This window comes from Eleutherodactylus coqui, chromosome 3 (assembly GCF_035609145.1).
Source record: "Eleutherodactylus coqui strain aEleCoq1 chromosome 3, aEleCoq1.hap1, whole genome shotgun sequence".
NCBI classification, from domain to species: domain Eukaryota; kingdom Metazoa; phylum Chordata; class Amphibia; order Anura; family Eleutherodactylidae; genus Eleutherodactylus; species Eleutherodactylus coqui.
This window is the reverse complement of record NC_089839.1, coordinates 165,017,626-165,038,886: the sequence shown is the minus strand read 5'-3', so window position 1 is coordinate 165,038,886 and position 21,261 is coordinate 165,017,626. Positions and strand designations below refer to the sequence as shown.

The window sequence follows — 21,261 nt, the reverse complement described above, 5'->3', positions numbered from 1 at the left end:
TTCTCTATACTAAATAAAAAACACCAGGAAAAAAGACACAAAAATGCGCAAATAAGAAAATCTTCACAAAAATTGCCTCTAAAAAACTCGTGTACTATTTTTTTTTGTTTTTTTTTTAAAATGCTGACTTTTTACATTTATTATCATAGATAAAAAAAAGAATGTAATTGGAAATGGGTCCAAATAATTTTTCTACTCTATTAAATTGGTTTATTCATTCAAGGGTTCTCTTTTTTTTACCTTTTTTGATCCTCTGGGTTTTTCAAGTAAAGGTTGAACATTTGTCTTTCTCCAACACACTAACTATGTGGTTGTTATAGGAAAGATATGCTGATCACAAGCTTCCAGCTGAAAAGTTCATTTAGCCTACAATTACAAAATCTGATCCTAGTATTAATATTCATGTTCCTGTTGGCCAAACAAGCATGTTAATTATGTGGGGCATGGAGAGAGAAACAATTGCCAGACAGTTCCACTGCCACTTCTCAAAGGAAAAGCATAGAAGAGGGTCCAGAGATGCATCTTCTATGAGCAAGTCAAGCCTCTGGCCTCAGGCTGCACCCTACAGCTTCGCGGAGGGGATGGCATTAGAGCTAAGAGCTGCTGGCAGAAAGACCTACGCTGTGTAAGAGATGCTGCTACTTTCTGAAAACAAATATGTGATTTCTTAACACCTTAACTACCAGACAGTTTTCAGCTCTTTGTTTTCATTTTTTTCATCCTCATTTTTCAACTTCCTTTATATTTTTTCTGGTAACACAGCCACGTGAGAACTTGTTTTTTGAGGGATGAGTTGTGTTTTTTTTAATGATACAATTTAACCCTTTCCCATCCAATTTGTATCCTGGTTTTCCTAGGGAGCTTACTCTTTTTCTGCCGTTATACAACGGCGCTATTTGCTGGCTAAAGCCAGTACTGCATGAGGTGATACATTGGGTAGGCTCTGACTGCAGAGAGGCTGGTAATATACAGTAAGAGAACCCCGACGGACATCTTCCAACATCGGAGCTGTACAGCCTTAAATCGTAATGTCTTCAGACGTCAGACAGTGGATTGGAAAGGGTTAATGTACCCTATAATGTATTGAAAAACTTAAAAAAAGTGTTTAGGTGGAGTGAAATAGAAAAAAAAACAACAACACAATTCGCCAATTTTTGGGGGGTGGCGAAGAGAGGTATATGTTTTTACTGAATTCATGTTGTGGTAGGAAGGACACATTAACATATTTTACAGTGATACCACATTTCTATTTCTATTTAGGTTGCTACTTTTTTTAAAAATTAAAGCCCCTTTAAAAATTATTTTCGGCATGTAAGCTGTCAAATTATCACAATTAGAGATAGCTTTTTCAAACAGTCTGCACCCACCAGGTATGAAGCAAGCTCGGCTTCCAAGTCCTCTTCTTACCCAACACATGTGTGACATACATGTATCGTTGCTTGCAAAGAGTTCATATTAACACAGTTCTTGCTTTTTGTAAGCTCTGGTCGCTACACTGCCCCCGCCTAAGATGAGATGTTGCCTGAGATGAGTGGCTCACCTATGGTGCTGCCTGAGGTGAGTGACTCAACTTGCTTCATGGCAGCTGCACCCACTGAATGGGGGCATCTTTCTAGTAAGACTAGGTTAACCCCTGCTTAAACCCCATAGGCACAGGATTTTTAGTGGATCATACAGGGCACGACTGACAGAAAGGGTTTGGCACAGATTCAGCAAAGTACAAAATTCATGTACCAGAATAGTATATCTTGTAATCAGCATTATGCTAGATAAAAGCATGAGCAGTATTTCAAAACAATTAATATTATGCCATCATAGTAGTCATTGAATAATGATGGAGCCGGAATTATTGTATAGATTGGTGTCACCGGTTGTGGCATGGGCTGGGGATAGCTTTTTGGGGAGCGGGGAGTGGGTTGTTCAATGTTGTGGGGTTTAGTGGTCAGGTGGGGTTGTTGTTAGAGATGAGCAACGAAATTTTCGTGATGCTCGAGGGTTCGTTTCGAATAACAAACCCCATTAAAGTCAATGGGCGACCCGAGCATTTTTGTATATCGCTGATGCTCGCTAAGGTTTCCATTTGTGAAAATCTGGGCAATTCAAGAAAGTGATGGGAACGACACAGCAACAGATAGGGCAGGCGAGGGGCTACATGTTGGGCTGCATCTCAAGTTCCCAGGTCCCACTATTAAGCCACAATAGCGGCAAGAGTGCCCCCCCTGCCAACAATTTTTACTTCTGAAAAGCCCTCATTAGCAATGCATACCTTAGCTAAGCACCACACTACCTCCAACAAAGCACAATCACTGCCTGCATGACACTCCACTGCCACTTCTCTTGGGTTACATGCTGCCCAACCTCCCCCCCCCCCCGCACGACCCAGTGTCCACAGCGCACACCAAAGTGTCCCTGCGCAGCCTTCAGCTGCCCTCATGCCACACCACCCTCATGTCTATTTATAAGTGCGTCTGCCATGAGGAGGAACCGCAGGCACACACTGCAGAGGGTTGGCACGGCTAGGCAGCGACCCTCTTTAAAAGGGGCGGGGCGATAGCCCACAATGCTGTACAGAAGCAATGAGAAATATAATCCTGTGCCACCGCCATCAGGAGCTGCACACGTGGGCATAGCAATGGGGAACCTATGTGCCACACACTATTCATTCTGTCAAGGTGTCTGCATGCCCCAGTCAGACCGAGGTTTTTTATAAATAGTCACAGGCAGGTACAACTCCGCAATGGGAATTTCGTGTGCACCCACAGCATGGGTGGCTCCCTGGAACCCACCGGCTGTACATAAATGTATCCCATTGCAGTGCCCTGGAAAGCAGAGCTAACGTCAGATTAAATGCAGGTGGGCTTCGGCCCACACTGCATACCGCAACCTGGCTGGGGTTTTTAATTCATAGACACAGGCAGGTACAACTCCCTATTGTGAAGTCCCTGTGGACCGACAGCATCGGTGGGTGCCTTGAAGCCACCGGCGGTACATAAATATATCCCATTGCATTGCCCATCACAGCTGAGGTAATGTCATGTTTAATGCAGGTGGGCTTCGGCCCACACTGCATGCCCCAGTCAGACTGGAGTTCTTTAGAAGTGGACACATGCAGTTACAACTCCGTGTGGACCGACAGCATGGGTGGCTCCCTGAAACCCACCGGCTGTACATAAATGTATCCCATTGCAGTGCCCTGGACAGCAGAGCTAACGTCAGATTAAATTCAGGTGGGCTTTGGCCCACACTGCATGCCCCAACCTGACTGGGGTTTTTAATTCATAGACACTGGCAGGTACAACTCCCTATTGTGAAGTCCCTGTGGACCGACAGCATGGGTGGGTGCCAGGAAGCCACCGGCGGTACATAAATATATCCCATTGCATTGCCCAGCACAGCTGAGGTAATGTCATGTTTAATGCAGGTGGGCTTCGGCCCACACTGCATGCCCCAGTCAGACTGGGGATCTTTAGAAGTGGACACATGCAGTTACAACTCCGTGTGGACCGACAGCATGGGTGGGTGCCAGGAACCCACCGGCGGTACATAAATATATCCCATTGCAGTGCCCATCACAGCTGAGGTAATGTCATGTTTAATGCAGGTGGGCTTCGGCCCACACTGCATGCCCCAGTCAGACTGGGCTTCTTTATAACTGGACACATGCAGTTACAACTCCGTGTGGACCGACAGCATGGGTGGGTGCCAGGAAGCCACCGGCGGTACATAAATATATCCCATTGCAGTGCCCAGCACAGCTGATGTAACGTCAGCTTTAATGCAGGTGGGCAAAAAATTTATTGGATTACACTGTAGGCGAGGGCCCCAAAAAATTGGTGTACCAACAGTACTAATGTACCTCAGAAAAATTGCCCATGCCCATCCAAGAGGGCAGGTGAAACCCATTAATCGCTTTGGTTAATGTGGCTTAATTTGTAACTAGGCCTGGAGGCAGCCCAGTTAAAATAAAAATTGGTTCAGGCGCAAGTTTCAACGCTTTAATGAGCATTGAAACGTATGAAAATTGTTTACAAAAATTATATGACTGAGCCTTGTGGCCCTAAGAAAAATTGCCCGTTCGGCGTGATTACGTGAGGTTTCAGGAGGAGGAGCAGGAGGAGGAGGATAAATATAATACACAGATTGATGAAGCTAAAAGGTCCCCGTTTTTGATGGTGATAGAGAACGATGCTTCCATCCGCGGGTGCAGCCTACGTATTGTTTAGGTATCGCTGCTGTCCGCTGGTGGAGAAGAGAAGTCTGGGGAAATCCAGGCTTTGTTCATCTTGATGAGTGTAAGCCTGTCGGCACTGTCGGTTGATAGGCGGGTACGCTTATCTGTGATGATTCCCCCAGCCGCACTACACACCCTCTCTGACAAGACGCTAGCCGCAGGACAAGCAAGCACCTCCAGGACATACAGCGCGAGTTCAGGCCACGTGTCCAGCTTCGACACCCAGTAGTTGTAGGGGGCAGAGGCGTCACGGAGGACGGTTGTGCGATCGGCTACGTACTCCCTCACCATCCTTTTACAGTGCTCCCGCCGACTCAGCCTTGACTGAGGAGCGGTGACACAGTCTTGCTGGGGAGCCAGAAAGCTGTCAAAGGCCTTAGAGAGTGTTCCCCTGCCTGTGCTGTACATGCTGCCTGATCTCTGCGCCTCCCCTGCTACCTGGCCCTCGGAACTGCGCCTTCTGCCACTAGCGCTGTCGGATGGGAATTTTACCATCAGTTTGTCCGCCAGGGTCCTGTGGTATAGCATCACTCTCGAACCCCTTTCCTCTTCGGGTATGAGAGTGGAAAGGTTCTCCTTATACCGTGGGTCGAGCAGTGTGTACACCCAGTAATCCGTAGTGGCCAGAATGCGTGTAACGCGAGGGTGACGAGAAAGGCATCCTAACATGAAGTCAGCCATGTGTGCCAGGGTACCTGTACGCAACACATGGCTGTGCTCACTAGGAAGATCACTTTCAGGATCCTCCTCCTCCTCCTCCTCCTCCTCCTCAGGCCATACACGCTGAAAGGATGACAGGCAAGCAGTGGGCCAAGCTGTCTCTTCCCCCTCCTCCTCATCCTCCTCATGCTCCTCCTCCTCAACGCGCTGAGATATAGACAGGAGGGTGCTCTGACTATCCAGCGACATACTGTCTTCCCCCGCCTCTGTTTCCGAGCGCAAAGCGTCTGCCTTTATGCTTTGCAGGGAACTTCTCAAGAGGCATAGCAGAGGAATGGTGACGCTAATGATTGCAGCATCGCCGCTCATAGAGCCTGGCCAACATGTGGAGCGTAGAGTTCCACCGTGTGGGCACGTCGCACAGCAGTCAGTGCACTGGCAGATGAAACCGATGTTGCAGGGTGCGCAGGGTGGCAGCGTCCGTGTGGGACTTGCGGAAATGTGCGCTGAGCCGGCGCACTTTTCCGAGCAGGTCTGACAAGCGTGGGTAGCTTTTCAGAAAGCGCTAAACCACCAAATTAAAGACGTGGGCCAGGCATGGCACGTGCGTGAGGCTGCCGAGCTGCAGAGCTGCCACCAGGTTACGGCCGTTGTTACACACGACCATGCCCGGTTGGAGGCTCAGCGGCGCAAGCCAGCGGTCGGTCTGCTCTGTCAGACCCTGCAGCAGTTCGTTGGCCGTGTGCCTCTTCTCTCCTAAGCTGAGTAGTTTCAGCACGGCCTGCTGACGCTTGCCCACCGCTGTGCTGCCGTGCCGCGCGACACCGACTGGCGACGTGCTGCTGCTGACACATCTTGATTGTGAGACAGAGGTTGCGTAGGAGGAGGAGGAGGAGGAGGGTGGTTTAGTGGAGGAAGCATACACCGCCGCAGATACCACCACCGAGCTGGGGCCTGCAATTCTGGGGGTGGGTAGGACGTGAGCGGTCCCAGGCTCTGACTCTGTCCCAGCCTCCACTAAATTCACCCAATGTGCCGTCAGGGAGATATAGTGGCCCTGCCCGCCTGTGCTTGTCCACGTGTCCGTTGTTAAGTGGACCTTGGCAGTAACCGCGTTGGTGAGGGCGCGTACAATGTTGCGGGAGACGTGGTCGTGCAGGGCTGCGACGGCACATCGGGAAAAGAAGTGGCGACTGGGAACTGAGTAGCGCGGGGCGGCCGCCGCCATCATACCTTTGAAAGCCTCTGTTTCCACAACCCTATACGGCAGCATCTCCAGGCTAATAAATTTGGCTATGTGCACGTTTAACGCTTGAGCGTGCGGGTGTGTGGCGGCGTACTTGCGCTTGCGCTCCAACACTTGCGCTAGCGACGGCTGGACGGTGCGCTGAGAGGCATTGGTGGATGGGGCTGAGGACAGCGGAGGTGAGGGTGTGGGTGCAGGCCAGGAGACGGTAGTGCCTGTGTCCTGAGAGGGGGGTTGGATCTCAGTGGCAGATTGGGGCACAGGGGGAGAGGCAGCGGTGCAAACCGGAGGCGGTGAACGGCCTTCGTCCCACCTTGTGGGGTGCTTGGCCATCATATGTCTGCGCATGCTGGTGGTGGTGAGGCTGGTGGTGGTGGCTCCCCGGCTGATCTTGACGCGATAAAGGTTACACACCACTGTTCGTTGGTCGTCTGCACTCTCCGTGAAAAACTGCCAGACCTTTGAGCACCTCGGCCTCTGCAGGGTGGCATGGCGCGAGGGGGCGCTTTGGGAAACAGTTGGTGGATTATTCGGTCTGGCCCTGCCTCTACCCCTGGCCACCGCACTGCCTCTTCCAACCTGCCCTGCTGCTGCACTTGCCTCCCCCTCTGAAGACCTGTCCTCAGTAGGCGTAGCAAACCATGTGGGGTCAGTCACCTCATCGTCCTGCTGATCTTCCTCCGAATCCTCTGTGCGCTCCTCCCTCGGACTTACTCCAATTACTACTACCTGAGTGATAGACAACTGTGTCTCATCGTCATCGTCCTCCTCACCCACTGAAAGCTCTTGAGACAGTTGCCAGAAGTCCCCAGCCTCATCCCCCGGACCCCGGGAACTTTCCAAAGGTTGGGCATCGGTCACGACAAACTCCTCTGGTGGGAGAGGATTCAGAACCATTGCTGCCCATTCTGGGCAGGGGCCCGAGAACAGTTCCTGGGAGTCTGCCTGCTCCTCAGAATGTGTCATTGTAATGGAGTGAGGAGGCTGGGAGGAAGGAGGAGCAGCAGCCAGAGGATTCAGAGTTGCAGCAGTGGACGGCGCAGAACTCTGGGTGGTCGATAGATTGTTGGATGCACTTTCTGCCATCTATGACAGGACCTGCTCACACTGCTCATTTTCTAATAAAGGTCTACCGCGTGGACCCATTAATTGTGAGATGAATGTGGGGACGCCAGAAACGTGCCTCTCTCCCAATCCCGCAGCAGTCGGCTGCGATACACCTGGATCAGGAGCTTGGCCTGTGCCCACACCCTGACTTGGGCCTCTGCGTCCTCGCCCGCGTCTATGTCCTCTAGGCTTACCCCTACCCCTCAGCATGCTGTATTACCAGTAGTGCAGAAACAGAACACTGCAATTAAATGTGCCGCTTATTGGTCTGTGGTTTGAGGCTGACTTCACTTACGGAACGCACAGCAGAGCCAGGAAAGAATTTTGCGCAAGCCTGCTGTAACACTTAGCTGGCTGCGTATGAATTAGGACAACTACCCCCAGCAGAGACGCAGTACAGTCAGGACGGTCACAGGCAGCCCAAATAGATTTTTTTTCCCAAATTTTTTTGGAAAAGCCCACTGCCTATATAGACTGTATATGTCTTTCACTGTCCCTGCCTCACCACCACTACTGGCCCTGGACTATGTAAAATTACTGCAGACTGTTTCACTCTGGACAGGATGACAGCGGTGATGTAAGAGGCAACGCAGAGCCAGGAAAGAATTTTGTGCAAGCCTGCTGTAACACTTAGCTGGCTGCGTATGAATTAGGACAACTACCCCCAGCAGAGACGCAGTACAGTCAGGACGGTCACAGGCAGCCCAAATAGATTTTTTTTTCCAAATTTTTTTGGAAAAGCCCACTGCCTATATAGACTGTATATGTCTTTCACTGTCCCTGCCTCACCACCACTACTGGCCCTGGACTATGTAAAATTACTGCAGACTGTTTTACTCTGGACAGGATGACAGCGGTGATGTAAGAGGCAACGCAGAGCCAGGAAAGAATTTTGCGCAAGCCTGCTGTAACACTTAGCTGGCTGCGTATGAATTAGGACAACTACCCACAGCAGAGACGCAGTACAGTCAGGACGGTCACAGGCAGCCCAAATAGATTTTTTTTCCCAAATGTTTTGGGAAAAGCCCACTGCCTATATAGACTGTATATGTCTTTCACTGTCCCTGCCTCACCACCACTACTGGCCCTGGACTATGTAAAATTACTGCAGACTGTTTCACTCTGGACAGGATGACAGCGGTGATGTAAGAGGCAACGCAGAGCCAGGAAAGAATTTTGCGCAAGCCTGCTGTAACACTTAGCTGGCTGCGTATGAATTAGGACAACTACCCACAGCAGAGACACAGTACAGTCAGGACGGTCACAGGCAGCCTAAATAGATTTTTTTTCCAAAATTTTTTTGGAAAAGCCCACTGCCTATATAGACTGTATATGTCTTTCACTGTCCCTGCCTCACCACCACTACTGGCCCTGGACTATGTAAAATTACTGCAGACTGTTTCACTCTGGACAGGATGACAGCGGTGATGTAAGAGGCAACGCAGAACCAGGAGAGAATTTTGCGCAAGCCTGCTGTAACACTTAGCTGGCTGCGTATGAATTAGGACAACTACCCCCAGCAGAGACGCAGTACAGTCAGGACGGTCACAGGCAGCCCAAATAGATTTTTTTTCCCAAATGTTTTGGGAAAAGCCCACTGCCTATATAGACTGTATATGTCTTTCACTGTCCCTGCCTCACCACCACTACTGGCCCTGGACTATGTAAAATTACTGCAGACTGTTTCACTCTGGACAGGATGACAGCGGTGATGTAAGAGGCAACGCAGAGCCAGGAAAGAATTTTGCGCAAGCCTGCTGTAACACTTAGCTGGCTGCGTATGAATTAGGACAACTACCCCCAGCAGAGACGCAGTACAGTCAGGACGGTCACAGGCAGCCCAAATAGATTTTTTTTCCCACATTTTTTTGGAAAAGCCCACTGCCTATATAGACTGTATATGTCTTTCACTGTCCCTGCCTCACCACCACTACTGACCCTGGACTATGTAAAATTACTGCAGGACGCAATGTTCTGCACGGCCGATATACAAAAAAAAAAAAAAAGTGCAACACTGCAAAAAGCAGCCTCAACAGTACTGCACACGGTCAGATGTGGCCCTAAGAAGGACCGCTGGGGTTCTTGAAGCCTAAAATCAATCCTAACACTCTCCCTATAGCAGCTCCGGCATCAGCAGCACTTTCCCTGATCTCTGTCAGAATGCATCTGTGGCGAGCCGCGGGAGGGGCCGATTTATATACTCGGGTGACACCTGATCTCGCCAGCGACTCACTGCAGGGGGGTGGTATAGGGCTTGAACGTCACAGGGGGAAGTTGTAATGCCTTCCCTGTCTTTCTATTGGCCAGAAAAGCGCGCTAACGTCTCAGAGATGAAAGTGAAAGTAACTCGAACATCGCATGGTGCTCGCCTCTAGTAACGAGCATCTCGAACACGCTAATACTCAAACGAGTATCAAGCTCGGACGAGTACGTTCGCTCATCTCTAGTTGTTGTCGATGGGTTGCAGTATGGTAACATCTGTGGCCAATCACATGCAGACAGCGGACCAAAACGAGGGGGTATCTTCTGTAGATGATGCAGTGAAAGGAGAAGTTTATATATTCTTTGAAGGGCATATGAGGGCACGTTTAAAGCAGGATGCAAGAGAAAACTATGGAAAGGGAAATCTGCTGTTTTTACCTTTGGAGTGTTTTAATTTGGATAGGACACAGAAGGACGAGGAAAAGAAAGAGGAAGAAAAGAAGCATTATCGTCTGATTCCCAGGACGTTTTCGAACTGGCATCAAGCATTTGCAATATTGTAGAGCATGATTGGCAAGAAGGCCTCCGAGAATTGCTTGGCACTGTTTTGTTAATTAGATAAGATTGGTTAAGCATATTGGGTATACAGAGGCCAAGCTTATGATAAACAGTTTAGTCAACATAAGGCAGTTCGATCGACTATCCGCTGGGATCACAAAGATATTGCACTGTGCTAAAGGTTACAGCTCCTGTTGGGCTTGTCAGGCACATCAGCCATTTATTTGGGATGTCAAGGGTTCAAGTCAGTCTTGGCACTCGGCATAATTACATAAAGGATTGTGCTTCATGTATAATGATGAATCCTTTAAGGGCTCAGTCACACCGGCGTTTTTACGCGCGTAAAAACGTTCGCACTGCGTTCATCAAAAAAAAAATCGCACCTCCAAAGATAGAACATATGGTGGCAATGGACGTGGTCACACGTTTTTTTAACGCGTGTAGTGCTAACATTTTTACGTGTGTAAAAACGCCTGTGTGACTCAGCCCTAAGTTTGTTGCAAAATGAAAATTTAAAAAAAATGATAATTTTATTTTTCTGAGAGAATTTTTCCAAACGAAGAAATCACACTTGAACAAAAAAGAGCACAATGCCATAACTAGTCATACAATTCAATATTGGCATACACATTACAAGACAGGTATCAAAGCATGCCTGTCTAGGGTGAAGAAGCCCATACCTGTATAACGTGCGGGGTCTGTTAGGTTTCCAAAATGCAAATTTAAGCATGGATACAACAAGTGTAGTGAGAACCGCGGAGCAGCAAGATGTTTTTGTGAAGCCAAGCAAAAAGGGAGCAATGACAGTGCTAAGAGGTTATATTGGGGCATGCAGCATGCCTTTTGCCGCACTTCCCATGGAGAATTTCTCTGCTTTGGGATGGTGCCTAAAAAGGAGCCATGTAAGAATCGGCTCATACATCGTTTATCCTTTCCAAAAAGACTGTTGGTAAATGATGGTATAGACTTGGAGTTTTGCTCAGTGGTTTATACATCTTTCGATGCAGCAATTTTTTTGTACTCGTTTATTCAGAAAGAGGGCCCTGTTGGCAAAAATGGATATGGAGGCAATGTTTTGGTTATTGCCAGAAAGTTTGCATCTGTTGGGTTGTTTCTCGGATGTGGTAATTTTTATGGATCGTTGTTTGCCGATGGGGTATTCGTGTTCCTATTTCAAGACATTTGGCAGATTTTTAGAATGGGTAGTCCAGGATGTTTCTGGTTTGGACTCATTTATTCATTATGTAGATGATTTTTTTGTGCATTGGCCCAATGGATTCCAATGCGTGTTCTTTTTTGTTTCATACTACGGAAAATGTTGCTCAGTGGTTTAAGGCTCTGTTGGCGGTTGATAAAACGGAGGGGCCAGTCTCATGTCTGAATTTTTTAGGGATAGTTATTGATACACTGGCTATGAAGTGTAGATTGCCTGTGGAGAAGCTACGGGGAGACAAGTTCAGGAATAGGCGGGTGCATTCCCATTGTGACAATTTGGGGGCAGTTGGGGCAATTAATCCGTTGTTGGCATCTTTTCCTTCTGTAGTGCGTCTGTTGCAGTGGTTGGTTTTGTTGTGTCTTTCATTGAATACATGTGTGCTGTTCATGTCACAGGGGTGCAGAATTCAATTGCGGATGCCATTTCTCATTCACAGTGGGACCTGTTCTGGGAACATGCACCACTGACAGATGAAGAGAGATTGTCGTGTCTGGAGGAACTTTGGAAGCTGCCTGTTGGTCAGTGGGAAGTTTGATGTGTTTTATGCTGGCGGCAGGATGTTGGCAGCATTCAACCACATGTGGATGTATTGGGAGCAGTGGTGTTTGTCAGTTGAAAATGTAGAAGGGGATGAGTAAACATTATTATTGTTGGTGGGTCATTGTTGGAAGAGGGCTGGTCTGTTTCAAAATTGAATATGTTGATGGCGAGCTTAGTATTTGTTTTTAAATTGTGAGGCAGTGTTGATTTAGCAAAATCCATTTTGGTGCTGTATCCTTTGAAGGGATGGAGGAGGGGATGGAATATGATTGACAGAAGGCGTCATTATATTTTGCACTTTGGCAGTCCATGTGTAAGAAGCTAGAGGAGGTATGTAGACCTTTCCGTTTGGCTTTTACCTTGCATTTTTTTGGGGTGCCACGTTTAGGTGAGCTATTGAGCAAGTCGCCATGTGGCTGAAGGTCTTCAAGTGGAAGATGTTGATTTATTTGAAGACAGAGTTCATTATTCTTAAATAAAGATGGATCAGGTTCTTAGGGAGGATTGGATAGTACTGTTTGAGGTTCCAGTGTCTGAAATGTGTCCAGTGCGTTGTTTACAGGCGTTTGGTACAGGCAGGAGGGGTTCAGCTAAAGTGATCCTGGTCCATACAAATGGGTCATATCTGCCAAGCTTCCAGTTTTCGTGGTGTTTCAGAAGTGTTTAGGTTTGTGTGAGGTGGACAAGCAGGACTACAGCGGTCATTTGTTTAGAATTGGGGCAGCAACGGAAGTGGCAAGAGAGGGTCTTAGTGACAATATGGTACATCGGTTTGGTCAGTAGAAGTCTATTGCCTTTAGATCCTATATTCATCAGGAGCAGTTGTGAGGCTGCTGATCGAGGAGCTATACTTCTTTATTGTTTGGGTGGGTTTCAATTTATGTGTATTTTGTTTCATGTTGGCGGCATTGGTCATGTTGTGTTTTTTTTGTGTTTCTTTTATAGATTGTGCTCCTTTGTTGGTGTGAATAATTAGCCACTTCCACTTGTTTGTTATTTGAGGGCTCTTCAAGCAGCTGTTAAGCCATATGGAAGGCAATCGGGTTTTAGCAGGGAAAAGGCTGTCATTTGATGGATCGGGTGGCAGGGCATGATGTGGAATAAAGTGTTGCCTGAGTTTCACAGATACATTCACTTAGACAAGGCACCTAATTTACTTGTTTTGCACGGGGAGGGGGAATGATGTGGGAGAATGACCTTTTAGAGAGTTGGAGAGAGATATCAAGTTTGACATTTTGAGGCTATGGGCTTTGTTCCTTAAGATAGTGGCTGTCTGGTCTCATATATTGCCAAGAGAGACTTGGTGAGATGCCCGGTCTGCGTAATGTTTGAACAAAGCCTTGATAAAAGTAAATCGAGCCATCTCAAATTTATGGCTAGAAATGGGGCAGTTGCAATTAGGCATGTGAAACTGGAATTGGGTGAAGGGGATTTTTAGAGAAGAGACTGTGTACATTTGAACATTGTTGGTACAGACTTATGGTCGCTGGCCATCTAGGATGGCATTGACAAGGCGTGAAAGGTGTGCTGGGGCATGAATGCTTAAAGTGTCAAGCATTTCCCCTTTATGGCGGGGTCTTCAAAGTTGGATTTTTGGGGAACATTTCCTGGAGTTGGGGGAGGGTGCCGGTTTGGTTCTGAACTCTCCAGGTGGCTAAAAAATTATGTCTGGATATGTGTGCACCCCCATAGTTGATGTTTAGTAATTTCAGGGTGGCTAGTTTTGGGATAGGGCACTTAGTCTAGTAATTGGTGCTGCTCAGCTAGTTGAGATCGGTTGGTGGTAAGGCGGTTGAGTACCCTGATGTCAATTTTGGTGTATGCCAGAATGTTAGAGGCTTTGAGGACCACCCTTTCACCTTATCTAAGTTTGAGTTTATGCAAATCGGGTTTGAGGAGTATGTCTTCCTGGGTTTTACAGTTTACAGTTATAATGTTATTTATGTTGAGTTTGTGTCCAATTCAATGCATCCTTTTGTGTGGAGTCCTTACTTCTAGGGGGGGAGTAGAGGTACATTTAGAAATATACACAGTAGTTGAGGGAGTTGCCAATAACCATGAGCTGAGATTCTTATTGCTACTCGAGTTGTAGTGTGTGGGATGAATGTTCATTCCATTATCACACACAGAAAATTAACTCAGATGGTCAAAACCTAAATTTAAAAAATACATTCCTGCATATTTGGCATCATCAGGAATATGATACGGGGGAAATAAAGCAGATGATCACTTAGGGAGTCACACGGAGGGTAGGGGTTTATCGATTTTTTAAAGCAATGTTCTGCATTATTTTACATTGTTTTCTGTACGTTCCCACAGAATTTATATACTATATTTAATTATTTGTCTGATATTTAAATTATTTATCAATGCTGGGAGATATGTTTCTGAATCATATTTACTTTGCATAATATCGGAAATAATTGGAACAATATGGTGCTTCCAAACAGAAGAAAACTCTCTCTGCAATGTCCAATTGGGCACCAAAATATTTTGTTGTGGGGAAAAAAAGATCACGTATATTGGATTTCAACATGCCCTTGTGTTCCCCTGGGAAATAAGAGCTAGCATTCTGACAGTGGCTTATCCTCTTTGCTATATTTAAATAAACATGGACATTCAACTGATATCTCACATGTAACTGTAACGAGACATTGGCTTAGGGGGTAGGTTATACATGGACTGAAAAATCCACGTTTCCTTTTGAAAGATATCTACTGGCATGTTTTTCCTAAGGAACATTGTCTTTGATCTCCCTTCTTACTTGAAGCAAGATTCCATTGTACAAAATCTTAATTTTAAAGAGTACCTATTGCTTAAAAAAATCACAATGCTTCCTTAAGGGCCTTTTACATGGCCTGGTGATTGGCGCGCCCGAATATTCATGCCCGATTGTCAGGTTGCGTAAATGTGCCAGCAATCAGTAAACAGTTGAGGAAACACTCATTTGTCGGCTGATTGTCTCATTTATGTGAGCATAAAAGTACTTGCTGGTCAGCGGGACATCTCTCCGCATGAATGGGGTGATGTGCAGTTGACCAGTGATAGCACTTTGAGCTTGAAGGATTGCAGATCAGCTAACCTTGTGAAACATAATGAACAAGCACTAATGGATATGCTCATTATCAGTCAGTGCTTGTTGCGTGGGCAGATGTAGCAATTGTTAACATGTATAATGCATTGTGATAACTTGATTTAAAGCATTGTAGCACATTGTAGTTAATGCATTAGATAACGTTTGCTACATCTGTAAAAGGACCCTTGGGCAGCCGTAGTTGTGTATCAGATGTAGTGCAATAATAAATCCTGTATTTAACCTACATATCTTGTGACTTTCTTCTTACATTTGTTGGCTTCTGTAAACAAACATTTCCTCTATCCTGAGTGGATTGGGTCTTTGCAGTGTAAGAGCAAATCAGATGCCCTCCCTTGTGCCAGCTTGCAGTCTGGAGCAGGAAGACTGCAACATGGTTCTTCCACCTCTCCCTCCCCTCTCACAGCTTGCTTTACACAGTAAAGCAGAAATGCTGCTGTAGCTTCCACCAGAGCTACTTCCCTGTGTAGGATTTACTGTTTTATGCTAGAGCACATGTGTCGAACACATGGCCCTCAGACCGAATGCCTCCCCCCCCCACACACACACACCTAATTTTATGTGGTCCGCCGGCCACGCAGCAAACTCATGCAGCATTCAACTCATCCAGCCTGCAGATCCAGTCTGGTCGTAGCAGTGCAGTCTGGCCGCTGAACCCACACTGCGGTGTTGCGTGCGTTTTCTTGTAGGCAGGAAGAGGTCAGCAGTCATAAACTACACTGCAGGCCGGGTAAGTGGAATGCCCGTAGGGATGCTGCCTGGCCAGAGGCCAATAGGGAGGTTGCTATTACTAGTGGGACTACTATCTGGGTCACTAATTACTACTGAGACCAATAAAGGGAACAATATTACTTCTGGACCCACCATGGTGGGCACTATTACTACTGAGGCCACCTATATAAAGGACACTTACTACTGGGGCCACTATGGGAGTCACTGTTATCACTGGGGCCATAATGGGAATCACTATGGGGGCTACTATTACTACTGCGGCTACTATGGGAGTCACTATTAAGGCACAGTCACATGGGTGTAATTGCATTTCAGTTGCACAAATACACCATGTAATCGATTACATCTGCATTTCCCAGACACTCCAGAGTGTTTTTGTGTGCACAACTTCACTGCATATTTGCACACACAAAAATGAGCGCAGGTGGGCCCATTCACTGTGTATTACACGCACAAATGCCCCTACTATACAGTCTTACAATTACAATTGGCCCTTTGAAGGCAACCATAAGGCTGATGTGGCCCTCAGTGAAAATGAGTTTGACACCCCTGATCTGGAGAACATATTGGTGACTGATAGGGTTTCTGATCAGAAAACGTATAGTCAGGGAAGCAAAATTACAGCCTGCTGGAAAGTGAGAAAGATATCACTTTCCCATAATAAGATGCAAACTTTCATATATTTGCAATACCTATACTACTGATTTATGCAGGTGCACTTTAACTGAACTAGTGCACCAAAGTTTTTAGTATATTGCACATCTATTACTGTAATACCATATTAGTTACTGATATTTTGAGTAGAATGACTTATACTGTGAAAGCTGAACTATAATGTGCTTATATACAGGGCTGCTCGTGATTCAGTGTTGGTGTCTGGATGCTAGAAAGATATTTGCCAATCATAGATTTGCAACATCAGTAATGATAAAAATCATTACCAAGTATTATATAGACTAAACATACACTGATCAACCATGGCATTAAAACCAGCTTCATAATATTGTGTAGGCTTTAGAGATGAGCGAGCGTACTCGCTAAGGCAAACTACTCGAGCGAGTAGTGCATTATGTGAGTAACTGCCCACTCGTCTCAAAAGATTCGGGTGCCAGCGGGGGGCAGGGAGCGACGGAGGAGAGCGGGGAGGAACGGGGGGGAGATCTCTCTCTCACAATCTTTTAGGACGAGCGGGCAGGTACTTGCATAAGGCACTACTCACTCGAGTAGCTTGCCTTAGCGAGTATGCTCGCAAATCTCTAGTAGGCTTCCATCATGACACTAAAACAGCTCTGAAGCATAGGGGCATGGATTCTACAAGATCCGTGTAGGTTTCCTGTTGTATTTGGCACTAATACATTAGCAGCAGATCCTTTAAGCCCTGTAACTTGTGAGGTGCAGCCCCCATGGATTTGATTTGTTTTTCCAGCACATCCCACAGTTGCTGGTTCAGATTGAGATCTATGGGAAACTAAAGGTTAAGTCATCACCTTGGCCTCCAGATTCCGAGTAACTCTTTGTCATGTTATTCGGACTTTGCATTAAAAAGTTTTACTGGGTAAGGTATCCTGCTAAAGAGGCCACTGCCATTATGGAGTACCTCTACCATGAAGGGGTTTACTTAGCATGCAATAATATTTAGGTAGGTGGTATGCATCAAAGTAACATCTACATGAATGCCAAGACCAGTTTCCTAGTAGAACATTGCTCAGATCATGACACTATCTCCGCTGACTTGCCTTATATCTCTAATGAATCCTGGTGCCATTTCTTTCCCAGGTAATCAGTGCCCAGTTCTGATTCTCACATGCCCAGCATTAGTGCATTCGGAGGTGAAGAGGAGCAGTTTGAGCATTGTGTTGCTATAGAGCTGCATTTGTAGCAAACTGCAATGCTACATATGTGTGTACAGACCCCTTGCTGCCATAGCTAGCATCACTTTATTCACTAATTTATGCTGCAGTAGCTAGTATTTGGGATTAGCAGACTAACCTTTGAACCTCGCACATCAATGAAGCTTTGGATGCTTGAAATCCTGTTGCTGGTTCACTAGTTGTCTGTCCTTGCACCACTTTTGGTAGGAACCAATGTGTGTGGGGAGCACCCCACAAATAGTGCTATTTTCCACATTTTCTAACCCAATCATCTAGTCATCACAAATTGGTGCTTGTCAAAGTGGATCAGATTCTTAACCTTGCCAGTTTCTCCAACACATCAACCTCAAGAACTGACTAATCACTTGCTGTCCAATATATCCCACCCTATGACATGTATCGTTGTAACGAGCTAATGAACGTTATACACTTTACCCATCAGTAATTTAAATATTACAGCTGATTGGTGTATGTACAGGTGCAAGAAAAAGCACTTTTTCTTCCACTATTTTATGCCGCATTTGTGACAATGCCTTCGAATGAAGGTTCCAGAGCAGATGTGAAATCACCCTCATTTCCATGGGCGGATTTTCGCTGCGGAATCTAAAGTGGGCGTTCTGCATGCTGTGGAAAAATAATTTTTCAAGTACACAAGTGGAAAGCAGATGTGGTTTCCGCTCAAGGATGAAAAATTGCAGCATGCTCCATTTTATTGCGGTTCCCACATGGACGAGTTCCATTGAAGTCAATGGAAGCCATCCGACCCTTGGCTCGTCTGCAGTTGACACTGCAGGCGGGCCGTGGATTCCGTGGGAAGAGCAGGAGATTTAAAAAAAAATAAATTTGTACTGCGCATATCTGACAGCGAGTTGTGCAAACCATCTGCGGTATAGAAAGACAAAGAAGATGTGTAATAAAATGTGGACTGATTGTTACATTTATAGTTAAACACAATGTAACTAAACTAATAACACACAAACAATTGTACCGTTCATGTTTTTATCATGCACTTCAAGAAAACATCCACAGTGAAGGGAAAAAAGTAATAACTTGTATATTCCTGTTTAGCAGTAATTATTCTCACCAAACATTTCCTGTAGCTACAAATCAGATTTGCACAACATTGAGGAGAGATTTTGGACCAATCCTATATGCAAATCAGTTTTAGTCATTGTCTTGTTGTATCACCCAACGTTTCTTCAGCTTGAGGTCATAACTGCTGCCCTTATATTCTCCTGTAAAATGTTTGGATACACCTTACAATTCATTGTTCCCTCAATGATCACATGTCCACGCCTTGAGGCACCAAAGCAGCCCCAAACCATGATGCTCCTCTATCATGCTAGTTCTGGACACATAAACAGATATTTTACAGTTTGTAGAGTCTTCTGTCGGTCTCTTACTGTTACCCATGGGTCCTGTCTTACCTCATTCAAGATAGCTTGCTGTGCCCTTGGGGTGATCATAACAGGGTACCCAGCCTTAGACATCTTCTGAAAGTTTTTTGCATCGAAGCATAGTTCAGACTAACCAATCTTTATTAGGAAGAACAGATTTGGCAATAACCAGGCTTTATGTGTCTTTATTTAATGGGTGACTCATTTGTCTAACCCACACTTTCAATATCAACATGGTTTTTTATTAAATATTGTCAGTGTGAGGTGCAGCTTTTTGAGTTATTAATTTAGTTAGAGTGTATTTGTCTATAATTGTGACTTACATAACAATCACAACACATTTATGGTGATAAAAAAATGTAGGTAATTCCAAAGGGTTCACTTTCTCCTTGAAATGTACTTTACGTATATGGCCAACGTTCACAAATAGATGTTATGTATTGTAAAGAATAATAATACCTATTTTACAAAACTGCAGGCTGATTCTCTTGCAAGAAAACCCAAACATTCCCAAATAACTTTTTATTTTTGTCTGGTTCCCTATGAAAATTAACTTGGGCGAACATCATAAAGAAGATTTATAAAAGCAGTCTAAAAAACCAAACTGTCTTTGTTGCCCATAGCAACCAATCAGAAAGCAACTCAAATTTTTCAAGAGCACTATGAGGAATGAAAGCTGAGCTGGAACTGCTTGCCATGGGCAACAGACAGTTTTTCTTTTAGAGTGTGTTCACACATTGGTGATTTGCTGTAGATTTTTGGTGCAGATCTGCAGCAGATTTCACCCTTTCAATCGATTTCAAATTATAAAGGGGTGAAATCTGTTCTTTACCAAAATTTGCTGTACCCTTGGAAAGTTTCAAAAATCTTCCCTCTGTCTATTGAAGCATCACACCTCTCAACAAGGTGGACTCTACCTATGACATCGAGACGTCACCACCAAACAGGCGTTTGCCATAAACATGTACTTGGCTGAACATGGTGTGTTTATTCTTCCAAAAATATTGGAAATGGGTTCCTTTATGCAACGCCAAGGGTATTTCGGAATTAGTATGGTGAAGGAAATGTACCGATGAAATCCTGCATACATAAATTGGAGATGAATTAATGGAAGTTTTGCTCAGTAAGCTTGGGGGAAATTGAAAGTTATTTTAGTAACCAATTAATTTTGAAAAATCTGTGACCACCAAGGTCACCAAACCCGACACCACATCATTTTTTTCTTGTGGGGTTTACTGAATGGTCATTTTTTTTTAGTTTTTTAAAATTAAATCCACCTGTCCATGGCCAAAATCAATTAAACTGCCTGTAGTCACCTGTCCCTACAGCTCAGGTGCCATCTCTCCATTCTCTCCGTTGCCCACTCGACTGTCTGTGATTAGCTGTAGCAGCCCAGCTGGCTGTTTTATTGTTTGGAAAGTGAATGTCAACTCTTGCTAAGAGATGAGGATCCTCAACAGGTGACCCCACTATTTACTCAGAATCACGGTATGCGAAAATTGGTTTTATGTAAAATAATCAGAATTCCAAATGTTTTCATAGAATCATAGAATGGTAGAGTTGGAAGGGACCTCCAGGCTCATCGGGTCCAACCACCTGCTCAGTGCAGGATTCACTAAATCATCCCAGACAGATATTTGTCCAGCCTTTGTTTGAACACTTCCATTGAAGGAGAACTCACCACCTCCTGTGATAACCTGTTCTACTCATTGATCACTCTCACTGTCAGAAAGTTTTTTCTAATATCTAATTTGTGTCTCCTCCCTTTCAGTTTCATCCCATTGCTTCTAGTTTTATCAGAACATTGGCCTAAACAAAAAACTCTATAGATGCTCTTAGAAGATACAGTCATACATTTTGAGTATTTGCCAGGCCTTATAAATGACCATCTGTTGACTGTTCATAGACATTGCTCTTAATGTTCTCTGATAATATAATAAAATAGATATTGTTGATTTCAATAATATGTATGCATTATTTTAACTGGAGTCTTCAGAATCTTACTTTTCTTCTAGGGGCATTTCTTATCCCATATTTCTTAACCCTGATTTTTGCGGGGGTTCCACTTTTCCTCTTGGAGTGTTCCTTGGGACAATACACATCTATTGGAGGTCTTGGAGTTTGGAGGCTTGCTCCAATGTTTAAAGGTACGTCTTAATTTCTAAATATATCATATTCCATAGGTATCACTGAAGTTATTGTAACACGGAGATCAATATACTTTGTGGTTATTTGTCTACTATGGACTTCTTGGAACACTGAACGTAACAGCAAGTTCTCAGTAACTCCAAAGAGGTTTGCGTGTTTGATTAACTTTGAAATTACACATGTACATACTTAAGGAACCATAATGTAATCTACTCATGTGTCTGTATGGTATGTACAAATATAAATTGTGGTTGGATTT

At 45.2% G+C, this 21,261-nt stretch overlaps 1 protein-coding gene across 1 annotated transcript in view; it reads left to right on the top strand.

The window, feature by feature from the left end:
• The window catches only part of SLC6A1 (solute carrier family 6 member 1), a 219,386-nt gene that overhangs the window by 117,593 nt on the left and 80,532 nt on the right, over positions 1 to 21,261 (top strand). Inside the window, exon 3 of the mRNA XM_066596491.1 lies at positions 20,870 to 21,001. Coding sequence (XP_066452588.1) covers positions 20,870 to 21,001 — 132 coding nt within the window. The remainder of the gene's footprint in view (positions 1 to 20,869; positions 21,002 to 21,261) is intronic.